Source organism: Clarias gariepinus, chromosome 5 (assembly GCF_024256425.1).
Source record: "Clarias gariepinus isolate MV-2021 ecotype Netherlands chromosome 5, CGAR_prim_01v2, whole genome shotgun sequence".
NCBI lineage: Eukaryota > Metazoa > Chordata > Actinopteri > Siluriformes > Clariidae > Clarias > Clarias gariepinus.
The window spans coordinates 17,837,412-17,851,692 of NC_071104.1; the positions used below are offsets into that span (position 1 = coordinate 17,837,412).

General features: G+C 38.1%; 1 protein-coding gene across 1 annotated transcript in view; it reads left to right on the forward strand.

The window, feature by feature from the left end:
• Positions 1 to 14,281, forward strand: part of xpo4 (exportin 4) — a 32,714-nt gene that overhangs the window by 4,139 nt on the left and 14,294 nt on the right. Inside the window, exons 2-7 of the mRNA XM_053497208.1 lie at positions 3,905 to 4,010; positions 6,923 to 7,064; positions 7,170 to 7,308; positions 8,432 to 8,548; positions 8,640 to 8,792; positions 13,861 to 13,974. Of these exons, the coding sequence (XP_053353183.1) occupies positions 3,905 to 4,010; positions 6,923 to 7,064; positions 7,170 to 7,308; positions 8,432 to 8,548; positions 8,640 to 8,792; positions 13,861 to 13,974 (771 nt within the window). The remainder of the gene's footprint in view (positions 1 to 3,904; positions 4,011 to 6,922; positions 7,065 to 7,169; positions 7,309 to 8,431; positions 8,549 to 8,639; positions 8,793 to 13,860; positions 13,975 to 14,281) is intronic.

Genomic DNA, 14,281 nt, shown 5'->3' on the forward strand with positions numbered 1-14,281 from the left:
ATAGTTACAGGGGTCAAGGGTAGCTCAGTGGTTAAGGCATTGGACTACGGTTCGGAAGATCCCAGGTTTAAACCCCACAACCACCAAGTTGTTACTGTTGGGCCCTTGAGCAAGGCTCTTAACCCTCAACTGCTCAGATGTGTAATCAGATAAAAATGTAAGTCGCTCTGGATAAGAGCGTCTGCCAAATGCCCAAATGTAATGCAAATGTAAATGCAATAGCTAGTGCGGATTGTAATAAAAAATGCACTGCTTAATTATCTATTTTTTTCTAATTAATTATCTCTGGGACTATTTTTCCCAGACAAACTCGGGGTAATAAACACTTACAGTACTGTGTTGTTGTTTTGATGGCAGACAGTACCAGGGGTCCGTTCTTCATACGTCGCTAACTCAGTTAGCTGGATTTGATTGTTGTGGATTTGTCCTGATCTTGGATTGTTTCGTTCTTCGATGCGCTGCTAGCATTTGTTGTCATAGCAACATATCCGTAAGCTTGAACCTGCTCGGGAGCAGGTTTATTTCATGTAAACAGGATTTAGCCTGCGCTCCTGGCGGGTTATGATTGGTTGAAATGGCGAGGTCACATCTGATTGGTTAAAGAGCACGACTGACTCACGTGGAAAAAGAAAAGTATATGCCCCCTGCCATGGACCCCCCCCCCCTCACCCACACACACACACACACACACATAATCGCTATCAAATATTATATATGAACATAAATTCACAGGTTTATTATTATCAAATATGATATTACTATTATAATAAACCCTAGGCACGAGACAGCCGTCAAGATCATTAATACAAATTCGTGTATAATGTTTATTTTGTAACACATTTATTTTTCAGGGGTTTGTCATAAAAATATGCTATATATAATATTATATATTAAAAATAAATATTTTATAATGATAAATTGGACGAAACTAATTTTATTATAAAATAAACAATATAAAAGTATACATAATATTTCAATTTTTTCATGTACAACATATTTATTTTCATATTGCTTATTTTATTTTATTGTCTCATGTAATTTGTAATTTGTAAACCATAAACTTATGAATTTATGTTCTAATATAATATTTGATAGCGATTACGTAGGGGGGCAATCCATGGCAGTGGGGCATTTCAGCGCATAACACGTTATGACACGTTCCAAAAAAAAATGAGCCGCTCAACCATCAACCAATCGGAGGGGTTGTGATCAGTGTTTCTACTGTCGATGCATATCGCCTTTTAAACCAACGCACGAACGCGCAATAATCCTAGACAACTCAATCCAGCTATACTAATCATCAACAACAGGTGTGCTCGAAGAACCGACTTAGCCAGATCGTAATTAGCACGATGATCTCATCTTAGATGTGTCAGTTCATCTCGGATGTGTCAAGCGACGTACGAAGAACGGACCCCAGGTTGTGTGTGTTTTTTGTGTTTTTTTTGGGAGGAAGATGTTTGTGCATAGCTGTTGTATTTCAGTTTACATAGCATGCGGAGCACCATTTAATTAGAACACTGTTTTTCATGCCTTTGATGATCAGGTTCAGGCTTTAAACAAAAAGACTCATTATCTCAGTGCACATAATTGGGGAGGAACATTAAGATGCCTCTACCCACACTATATATGTATTTACATAAATGATCAGTTACGTTGACATTTTTTCTTAGCCTTACACACTTTGTATCACCACCAACAGGCATTAAGGATGTGCTATTTGATTAAGGCTTAAAAAATGATGTACCGTTTTAGGACAATAATCTGCTACACACTGGAATGTTTTGATGCAGCCCAACACAAAGCACAGGTGTTACTACAGCAAGGTTTATTATGTTTCCAAAACAGTACGTCAAAAAGTGTTTTTGTGGCCTATGTCAACAATTACAATTATTTAATAAATGACTGAACTGTTTGATTTGTATAGCTCTAAATCATAGATAGCCTTTTAATTTAATTAGGTTCATGGTCATTGCCATTTAAAATTTAGATTTAGTTGAGTAAAGCTAATGATAACTATCCAATTCATCTCACATAGTTATATTTTTTTACAGGTCTTAGTGTTTATGTAAAAAAAAATTATTGTTTAAACAATAAAAAGTATTGAATAAACACGCTATGCAGTTTGCATTGTTTTGCTCCACACTCCAATTTAATAGTTGGTTGTATTGTTCCAACTGCTTATAAAATTAAAAGAAGTGATCTTGCAAAACTTGCATTTTTGGGAAGATCAAAGCATTTCTCCCTAAAGCTATGGTATTTTTTTTAAGGAATTCTGTAGTTTTTAGACAATTTCTTGGTTAAAAGCAGAGATTCACTGATTTTTGAGATTGATCGGCCATGATGTTGCAGGAATCTGTAGTCAGGAGCTATTAGATGAATGGGCTACATTTACATTTACATTTAAGCATTTGGCAGACGCTCTTATCCAGAGCGACTTACATTTTTTTTTTATCTCATTATACATCTGAGCAGTTGAGGGTTAAGGGCCTTGCTCAAGGGCCCAACAGTGGCAACTTGGTGGTTGTGGGGTTTGAACCGGGGATCTTCCGAACCGTAGTCCAATGCCTTAACCACTGAGCTACCCCTGCCCTGGGGCTACACTCATGCCAGTCATAGCATTACTAGCCAGTCATGTGCATCTGCATTTTTTTCCCTTTTTCCCCAATGGTGCATATGCAGCATTTTAAGAAACTATGTCAGAAGAAGCACTTGATAGTGTTCACCCTCCCTGTTGAATTTTATTTTTCATTTTGGTTTATTTGTCCAAAAAAAGCTCTGACCAGTAACCTCGGTCCAGTAAGAAAGTCCTGTAACCTTGTGCTGTTTTGGAAAAAAAGTTTTTATTAGGCCATGTTTTATCTCATTCATATAATATAGTTTTTCATTAAAGGTGCAAAAATGTTTTCTGTTGTACGCTGTCAGTTATAGGTCTTAAAAATATCTTGTAATATGTATTGGTATTCTAATACCAGTAATCTAGTCTTATGCATTGTAAATGTTTATAGTAACATTAGTGTAAATATAAAATGTAGACTGTCTGAGACCATACTGTATGTGCCTATTATCAGTTACATTACTACTATAAAGATTTGTTCCCTTGAGTGATCGCCTGAATGTTACAAAGACACCATGACAGAACTGTCTTACTGCAAGTAAGCAAGTATTTGTTTAAAGGAGTAAAATATTGTTATTTTCAGGCCCCTGTATTTTCTGTATGGTGCAGCCATGGGTTATTTGTAGAAATGTTTTATCTATAATCGTCGTTGTTCTTGGGTTTTAATATTTAAGTTATTTATTATAAAGATAAATGACATTTAATTGTCAATGTAACTTTAATGTAGCTGTTTTGAGACAAGGAGTGGTAGTTGCTTGTTTCTGCCTGATGTTATGATCTGGGATTGATTGATTTGGTTAGGTCTACCATCTGCAATGTTATGTGGCAATAATATAAAGTTAGCTGCTTACCTGAATGTACTGAATGATCAGGTTATTAAGTTTTATAATTATAAAACGGTTATAAATTATTTAATTTTATTTGATTGGTTGACTGGGGCAGGCACATATCATTCTGTCTAGCACCAACAATCACACCATAGTCAAAACACAGAGTTCCCATTTTTGCGACTCTAATGGTTGACCTGAGCGTTACCTGGAGCTGCTCACCCATAATTACCTGAAGCTGGATGATTTTGTGCACTGCACTACTTCCAGGCTAGAACCTGGTTAGATAATTGCATGAATGAGGAGGTGTACAGGTGTTGCAAATAAAGTGCTCACTGAGTGCATAAGTGATCTTTTGGTGTGCATTGTTCGAAAGTTTGTGACAAATATGTATATATATTTTTTTAATATTAACCGTTTGTTCACATATATGTATTTTTGTCTCCTTGTATGTTTACAGGCACCGCCGTCCATGGTCAGCACAGAACAGAGGCAGCACGCAGAGCACATATTTCTCTCCTTTCGCAAATCCAAATCACCCTTCGCTGTTTGTAAACACATCCTTGGTAAGTGGTAGCTCTCACTTTGGAAACTAATTCAGAGTAGTTAAAGAGCAGCTCCAATAAAGTAGAAAAATATACAAAACAAAACATGATTTTCTCCACAATGTGGGTCTCTCTGATGGTCTTAATACAAAAAATACACGCAACGTATACAGCAACGAGAATTCCGGACTATATTCCCTCACTCACTCATCTTCTATACCGCTTTATCCTGTATTCAGGGTCGCAGGGAGCCTGGACCCTATTCCAGGAGACTTAGGGCACAAGGCAGGGTACACCCTGGACAGTGTGCCAATCCATTGCAGGGCACACACATACACTTACACACTCATTCACACAGTACGGACAATTTGGAAAGACCAATTATACTAACCTGCATGTCTTTGGACTGTGGGAAACCGGAGTACCCGGAGGAAACCCACCAAGCACGGGAAGTACATGTAAACTCCATGCACACAGAGATAGGAATCGAGCCTGGCCAGGAATTGAACCCAGACCCTGGAGGTGCAAGGCGACAGTGCTAACCACTACACCACCGTGCCATCTGGGCTTTATTCTAATTCATCTAAATAGCAATGAAAAAAAAGGAGAGAGAAACAAATTAAAACCAGAAGTTAGCCACTTGCCATTATAAGTTTAATGTGCAAAGTAAAACAAAAATGAGAGTAAAAACCATTAATGAAAACATACACTAAAGCAAACAACAGCAAGGTTCTGTTGCATTTGCTTGATTTTTACATTTATAAAGTATAGAGGAAAACACCAAGGGCACTAGTTAGTGCATGTTGGTGTGCTGACTAAAACAGATCACGGGATTAAATAGACGTGTGAAACACCAAAGTACACCCAGCTCATCACACACACCTTGTTGGTCACACCCTGGCTGCAATAAAATTTCCAGCTTTGTGAGAAATAAAGGGGCGTGCATGCTGCTGGGATAAATAATCACTGACTGGGTGCTGTGATTAGCCTTGACACCTTATTATTATTTTTATTTTATTTATTCCACTTTTATCGCAGTAATATGCTCCTTACCATAGAGTTTGATGTATAGTCACACACACCCCATATACCCGTCAAGCACTGGCTCTCATGAAGACCTTTCCAGGCCTCTGCTGCAGATATTAAGTAAATATAGCTATATTTATATAGCACCATTAAAAACAACAATTGTTGACCAAGATGCTGTACAGGCAGTCTAATATCAACAACATAAATATTAAAACATCATGAAATACAGCACAGACCAGTACTGTCAAATTCCAGTTAGCTACAGTTATAAGCAAGTGAAAAGAGATGGGTTTTGAGTTTTGCTGTAAACACATGCAGTGTGGAAAGAGATCTAATAGAAATCGGTAAACTGTTCCAGAGTTTTGGAGCAGCAACTGCAAAAGCTCGGTCACCTTTTGATTTTAATTTAGATCGAGGAACGTTTAATAGTCTCTGATTGGAAGACCTAAGAGACCGTCCGGATATATGAACAGATATTAATTCTGATAAATACAAAGGTGCTAACCCATTCAGTGTTTTAAGAACCAGCAACAGAACTCAATTCTATATCGAATTGGTAGCCAATGTAAAGACATTAAAACTGGGGTAATGTGCTCTCGTTTACGCACGCCAGTAAGGAGCCTAGCGGCAGCATTTTGTCCCATTTGCAGTCGGTTAAGAGCCGCTTGATTTATACCCATATAAAGGGAGTTGCAATAGTCAAGCCTTGTTAATTTAAAAGCATGAATGACCCTGTCAAAGTCCTCACAAGACATAAATGGTTTTACTCTCAGATGAAAAAAAAAATGGTTTTGACTACTGAACTGATCTGTTTGTCAAATTTAAGAGCGCTATCGAAATAAACCCCCAGATTCTTCAATACAATGGCAACCATCCAAGATTTGAGCCTGAGGGACTAGCAGCATTTAATAATTCAAAGATTATAATATCAGTTTTGCCTTCATTCAAGTGAAGAAAGTTTAGGGACATCCAGGCCTTAACATCAGCTATGCATGCCAGCAGAGTATCTAATTATTATAGTATTTAGAGTCTCAAAGCCTCCAAAACCACCAATTAACAGCACCTCAGATAAGAGCCATTATGAAAATAGATCCAGAATTATTTTTTTATAGTCGAAATGTCCAAATGAAAATGTTTCTCTCAACATTGGCTATTGTTGATCAAGTTCACAAAAACCAATACAGAATAGCGCACTTTGTTTGCTTCCATTATTTTACAAATTCATAACGTTTTGTCGTCCTTTTGAGTGCACTTAAATAAAAGTAAAGTCTAATGAAGGTTATGTAGGTTATATAGTTTTATTATATAGCGTTTCACTTAAATTCATCTGTTACCATGTGCAGATCTCAAAAAGCTGCGGCTCATTAATCTTTGAGAGAATGAACTAAGTCTATAGTCTATACTAATAGCGCCACAGTAAAGCCAGCAAACACACACCCCTAAAGCCGTCGCTGTGGGAAATACGGTACCATCTGTAATTCTGGGTCTAAAACTCATGCCAATTTACAGCTTCAAAAATCACTCCTTATGTTCTTGTTACTTTTACATGTACTGATTAGTATGATCATCATAAAAATATAAACAAAGTCATAAGCAGCAGTGATCAGGGTTTAAAATCAATTGTAAATAGTGTCTCAATTTTTTACTGATCAGAAGATTGTGAGTTAAAATCCCTACATTACCAAACTGCAGTCAACTGCAATTCTGTAACTTGTCTCAACTGTAAACTCTGTGATTAAAAGTATCAGACAAATAAATTAATATAAATAAAAATTAAACAGTCTCATGAGCTGGATGTTTTGTGTGTTAAATGTGTATCCCGTGATTTGTGTAAGCTTTAATATTAGGCTGAGGTCTCCCAGCAGTATTAGTTTGACAGTGTTGTTGCTCTTTCTATTCCTCAGAAACCAGTAAGGTGGACTATGTGCTGTTCCAGGCTGCGACAGCCATAATGGAGGCTGTGGTCAGAGAATGGATCTTACTGGAGAAGAACAGTATTGAGTCTCTTCGAACATTCCTCCTTACCTACGTTTTACAGAGACCCAAGTATGTGCAGTTTGTAAAAGGACAGATTTGGTTTATTTGTTTCATTGGTTAATTGTTCTCTTATTACAATTTTTATTCTTACCTGCCTTCTCTCCTTATCCTCAGTCTGCAAAAGTATGTACGAGAACAGATTTTGCTGGCAGTTGCAGTTATAGTTAAACGTGGTTCATTAGACAAATCAATCAACTGTAAAAGCATCTTCCACGAGGTCAGCCAGCTTATCAGCAGCGGCAATCCTACAGTGGTAAGCTACAAGAGGATACTTAACCCCTCACTAATAAAAGGACATCAAGAAATATAAAAATAACGGAATAAATAAAATGGCAAGTGATCATGATGCACACTAGAGGGTGCTATGTGAGTGCCGGACTGTTTTAGGCTAAAAAAAAAAAGTGTCACTGATAAACTTGGAGCTTGCATGTAGAGCAGCAATACACACAGGTTAGCTTTTGTATCTAGTAATTAATACTCACTGCTTTGTGTTAGTAGATGTGCAAACAGTAATTATTTAAATTAATTATAATGTAACAATTAACCCAAAGTCAATAAATCATGCTGTATAAATTACCAAATGGGGGTCTATTACTACATTGCATTAAATTGTATTTACGTGCTGAAGGAATACTTGTTTAGAGCAGGGGGACAGGGGTAGCTCAGTGGTTAAGGCATTGGACTACGGTTCGGAAGATCCCAGGTTCAAACCCCACAACCACCAAGTTGCCACTGTTGGGCCCTTGAGCAAGGCCCTTAACCCTCATCTGCTCAGATGTGTAATGAGATAAAATGTAAGTCGCTCTGGATAAGAGCGTCTGCTAAATGCCTAAATGTCAATGTAGAGCTTTACTGCAACACCGTGTTAGTTTTCATTTAATGGTCAAAATAAAACTTACCAGAGGGCTTTGATTAGGCAACTTTGTTGTATTTCAACATAACTTGACTGTGTCTGTGAAGTTATAAAATACTTTAGAAGCTTGGTAATTTTCTTGACTTTCTACTCTTAGTTTGGAAGGCTGAAAATGCTCATGTCACATTTTTTTGCTGCATAGTATGTCTGTCCATACAAGGTGTTTGAAAAGGCAGGAACCAGTAAGAATAAATGACTTTCATATTTAGAGTTTACAACATGTGTTCTGTACAGTATGTGCATGCGGTTCCTTAGCCATTCTGTCATGTTTATGTGGATGTAGCTTGACATACTCTTTTTGAGTTTGCTAAAATTACTCCTGTCAATTCTTGTCTTTTTTAACCCTTTTTTTTGTACAAGTGTCTGAGTGAGATTTTAAAGATTTTTTTTATTTAGATATGGTGGCCTTAGTACATTAAATAATATTATTGATATGTATTTATGGCTGTTTTTGTCTCTGAAGCAAACACTGGCATGCTCCATCCTGACAGCCTTATTAAATGAGTTCTCCAGCTCGAATAAAACTAGTAACATTGGCCTCAGTATGGAGTTCCATGGCAGCTGCAAGCGGGTTTTTCAGGTCAGCTCTCTTTACAGTACTTCATTTGTTTCCTTTTTTCTGTTAATGGTTCAGTTTTAAATATGTGTGTGTGCGCATTTTTATCTTATAGGAGGACGACCTTAAGCAGATCTTTGTACTCACCATGGAGGTTTTGCAGGAGTTTAGTCGTAGGGAGAACCTCAATGCCCAGATGTCGTCTGTGTTCCAGCGTTACCTAGCTCTGGCCAATCAAGTGCTCAGCTGGAACTTTCTGCCACCCAATCATATCCTTTTTAGAAAGATTGACCTTTTCAGTGTGTTGTTCTTAATTTGGAAATGAAGCAACTTCTGGCCAAAAAAAAAAAAAAAAAAAAGTCTGCTTTAACATTTTTTATTTATTTTTATTTAACATCACAGCAGAAAGAAGTTAATGTTGATCTTTGCCACAGACTGAAGTGGACTTATTAGATGAACGTTTTCTCTGAGCAGCCACTCACCTGTTCAAATTAAAATTAAAATTTTATTTGTCACATACACAGTCATATGCAGTGAAATGCTTGGACAACTGCCCGTGACTTTAAAATAAAGACAATGAATAGAAAATAAATATGAAAAAGAAAACAGAAGGTAAATTTGACTAAGAAAGAATAAAATAAAATAACACTATACCGTACAAAATATACAATATACAGTTACAGTTACAATTTGGTTAGCTTGGTTACTGTTTTTATTAAACTAAGCTCAGCTTTATTGCTGTGATTAATTTATATTTACAATTTACATCTCGCATCATGAGCTCAGATGTGATGCCAATTACATAATGAGCCAGGTGAGCCATATATTAGAGCATCAGATAGATTTTAGTAGTGAGCTCTGCATCATCAGTCAGTTGCATCTTTTCTAGTAGATGTGACTTTCTGTCTTACCCTGTCATCTTTTTCTATTTCCAGCCAATGAATACTGCTAAATACTGATTCTTTGAAGCAAGATAAGAGTAAGTAAGATAAGAGATACCATTATTCGACCTACAATCAGGAAATTTCATTGTTACGGAAGTAGAAAATAGGGGCAGTACAGTGTATAAATATAAAAGAAAAACAATGTAATAATTGCACTTTTAAACAAATTGCCCTACCAAAAGTGAGCTCTTTGTCATCAACTCGACTTGCTATTTTCGGAGGAAGAAACATACTGACTATGACACTAAGAACACCACAGTCCCTACAGTCAAGCACGGAGGTGGAAACATTGCGCTTTGGTGCTGTTTCTCTGCTAAAGGTACAGATTGACTTTGAGGCACTGAGGGGCCAATGGATGAGGCCATGTGTTATAAAATTTTGGATGAGAACCTCCTGAAGATGGTTTGTGGATGGGTCTTCCCATGAAAATGACCCCAAAAATACTGCCAAAACAACTAAGGAGTGGCTCAAGAATAAGCACATTAAGGTCATGGAGTGGTCTAGCCAGTCTTCAGACCTTAATCCAATAGAAAATTCATGAAAAAAGCTGTAACTTTGAGTTGCTTAAACATTTAGAGAAAATCTGTAAAGAATAGTGGATCAAAATGCATCCCAAGATGTGTACAAATCTGGTAAACAACTACAATAAACGTCTTCCCACTGTGCTTTCCAGCAAGGGGTTTTCTACCAAGTACTAAGTCATGTTTTGCTTGGGGATCAAATACTTATTTCCCTCATTGAAATGCAACTTAATTCATAACATTTGTATCATGTGCTTTTTCTGGATTTTTAGTTGATATTTTGTCTCAATCCTTTACCATAAACCTATGATAAAAATTATAGACCCTTCATTTCTTTGTGGCAAAGTGGGCAAACTTGGAAAAGCTATGTGGGATCAAATACTTATTTCCCCCACTGTAGCAAGACTAAAAGCTGTGATCAGTGCTTTGTTAGACGTTAGAGAGTTGAAGGTTACAGTCTCCATGCCCGGTCGTATATGAGTGTTGTAATTTGGGATTGTGATTTAAGTGTGGGTGGGGTCAGGGTTCGGACAGCTAGACACTGGATCTCTCCTGAGCCAGAGTGTAAGACTTGAAATTGATCTACCGATCACACTATCAATGATGCACCTTTTTCTTCCCCCAAAGACCGGACAATAAAACAGCCCAGTTGTGAGTGATTTGTGCAGGTGCTCCAAGTTCTCTGATATTTACAGACGCTTTTTGAAGCTTCGGCCCACCAAAACCTTAAACGTTCTTGGCACACAAACCTCACGCAATTTCTGACACCGTGCAGTTGAAATGGATTTAAATTTCTTACGGTGAAATATAAAATCTGACAATCTAGTTTCTACTTCACTAATATTCGACAGTTATATACACTGTTTAACATCAGTTCATTATACTGTGTGTGATACTGGTTTTATTATTTATTTATTTTTACTGATAATTATCAAAACTCTGCTATTTGAGGTTCCAGATAAAAGATAAAATTAATAAAATAGGCCTACAACAAAATGTCAGATTTTACACATATACAGTTAATGTTTATACTGACAGTTAAAATGGTTTAAATCTACTATTTTTTTTTCTATTCTTTGCCCCTCTTTTCAACACTGAGCAGCATCTACATTAACATTTTAAGGTAAAAAATTGCAATCGGGTAAAAAGTCTTTTAGCAAATTTACATTTAAATTCATTGTTTCTACAGTAGAACAAAGCTTCAATTAAAATGATTATTATTATTATTATTATTTTTATTATTATTATACCTTTTAGCTATTTCATAATAAATTATTTATTTACCTACAGTCTGATCACGATAGAATAAAAATTTTCTGTTGGAGGTTTTTTTTTTCCATGTCACATTTTTATTATTTTATTATTTTCTTTTTTTAGTTTGTTTGCTCTATTTCTTTCACTGCTGTTGCTAGTTATATGATGTGTCTTCATGTTGCTGTCTGTGGTCCTTCATGGGCAGCACGTGCTGGAGATCATATATGGTTGTATGTTAGCTCTTTTGGGTGCTAATCCCACTCAGGCAGGCCGTGTGCCGCTCTGTCTGTTTACAGGGATCTGGGCTGGCGGCAGCACCAACTAGAATCACATATCACTTTCAAAGAGTGCCTGGGCCTTTATCACTACCGATAAGTGTGCCTTTTAAACACGCGAGTCACAGAGGATCTGCCAGGAATGTTGAGCAGGCACATATGTCTCTGTGTGTTTGTATAGACAGACTGAGATCACAGTAATTGCTGACTGGGTGGTAGGTGGAGGAGATGCTCCTCCGGGACGAAGAGCATTTATTAAGGGCTCTCATGGGGACTGTGTGTGTGTTGCTTGGATGTGCATGCACACATGTTAACTTGAGGCCTGTGCTTAAAAATGTGTTCCTGACAGCCGTGTCTGCTTTATTCCCCTCAAAGTGCCGCAATGTGTGTGTAGTCTCCGCTCTGGCATGTGTGGCATCTGTCCACACCCCCCTCTCTCTGCTCCTGGAGCGTGTGGAGGTGTCATATGTGAGACCAGACACGGCTCCCGCTGCTCCTCTACCACTTCATATCTCTCCTCGGCTTTAGCTGCTACGGGCCAGGTCAAGCCTGGGCCTTGTGTCAGTCAGGTGCTCTGAATGGGTGAGGGGGATGACAGACGACACACACACACAAAGGAGGAGTGGTTTTCCAAGACGTGTTATTGGATAGCAGGGGAGAGTGTGTAGAGAAGGCATTCCTGAAGTGTTGGTGGACACCCTGAGGTAGTGATGGAGTCTTAAAGCGGAGGATGTGACACTTAAAGACTGTAATATCCCTCGAACATCTTGGCTGGCTGTCGCTGAGTGCCTCTCAGCACTCTTATAATTATTATGCTAACAAAATGTGTCCATCTTTATCTGTCTAGAGGCCATATTCAGCATGTACTTGGGTCTCCAGCAGCTACTTTATTCCTCTTATGGATAGTGCAATAACAGTCTTGCTGCCTGATCGGGTTTAATAATTTTTTGTTTTTATTAAAAAAAAATCATCTTTGTAATCCTCCGGGTTTCACCCCAAATTATGTTAAATAGAAAGCTAAGGTGTAGGGCTTATCTCATACACCAAGTTGGTGCCTTTGATTAGAGGTTACCCAGGGGGATTTGGGATTTAGCCTTGCATTAGAAGCCAGTTACTATTGTAGCTAGGCTCAGGCGTAAATAAATTGGAACGACATGGATGTGGAGAAGTGTTTCAAATATATTATTATTAAAGTTATCAGATTTGTTTTCTTGTTAAAAGTCCTTCAGTAACATGTTTTGAACATGGGTTTTAACAGGCGTTTTTTTATTATGCCTACTTTTCCCCATACTGCAACCAACAGTTAGTGTAATTAATGGTTATTAAAACACCTGGGCCTTGGAGTGATACAGTACGTATAGTTAAACAGCCCAGTGTTGCCGCTCGTGAAAAGCCACTCGTCCCATCAGATTACCCTGTCGGAACTAATTGTTGTATAATGTTCCGTATACACCTGTAACATCGGGAATAGTAAGGAATTGTTTTACTTCTTGGAAAATAAATAAAGTACGTGATGCATCACTCAGTGTGTGCTGAGTGACCTGAGCAGTTTCTTGACCCTGTTAAGTGTGACAGTTGCAGACATGGGTTAATATCTGCATACTGGATGCCCACTTTATTTTGTTCATATAGCAGGCAATGGTGTTGATGCTTTGGCTCCGGCTCTGATCTCCTCTCCCCCTTCTTAATGTGGGTCAAACAGAGTTCTACTGCCACTGTGCTATATTTAAAAAGCCATAAGGACAGGCCTGGTTTGGGGGAAACAACGACAACACGCTCACCACTTGCTCAAGCTTTCCCACACGCAGTGCTTTAAACTTTGAGTTTTCAGTGTGTTTATATGTGTTTGTTTGTATATGTTACTGTACTGTACATTTATGTAGTTATTGTAGTGTATGTGTGTGTGTGTGGGTGTGGGTGTGTGTGTGGGGAGTGACTGCAGATCCAGCCCCAAGGAATGCTTGGCCTTTGCCGGTAACTGGCCTTGATCATACATTCCTGTGGGAGTCTCTCTCTCTCTCTCTCTCTCTCTCACACACACACACACACACATTATTTTGCTTGCTCGCTCGCTCTCACTCTCTCTCCATCCCTCCCCGTCTCCCACTTTTTCCGATGGGTTATTAAGTGGGTGACCTTGAGGTACAGATTACGTGGGAGGGGACATTTGAGTTTAACTGTAGTAACACTCCCCAAAAGAGGCAGAAAGAGGGGTAGCTTTTAGAAAGTCGGAGTAAAGAGAAGCTTTTCACTGCAGAGGTTTTAACAAAACATTTAGGTTGAACAGAGAAGGTGAAGCTAGTGAGGTCTTTGTGATGCTGCTGACCTTAACCGAGACATCACTGGGCAGACACTACATTGCCATGTTTGAAGCCACCCAGAATGTCATGCTGAAGCCCACTGAGTCATGGAGGGAAGCCCTGTTGGACCACAGAGTTATGGACCTCTTCTTTACTGTGAGTAATCTCTTGATTTATCTTTGTGCAGATGTGTGATCAACTGGTAACCAAATCCTTAAGTAGTTGTTGCTGCATGATGTTCTCTTCACCCATTCAATTTCCTGTAATGCCTGCTCCTATTTTAAAGGATGTTTGTAGTGTTGTGGTTAATGTGTTCACCTCCCAAGTGCTCTCATTTTATCTCGCTCTCAATTTATCTACACATTCATCTTTTTCATCCATCCATCATCATTTACTGTCATACTTGCTTTATTAACAGGACTCCAAACAAGAAGGAAAGGTGTTAGTGATATGTTAGTATTTC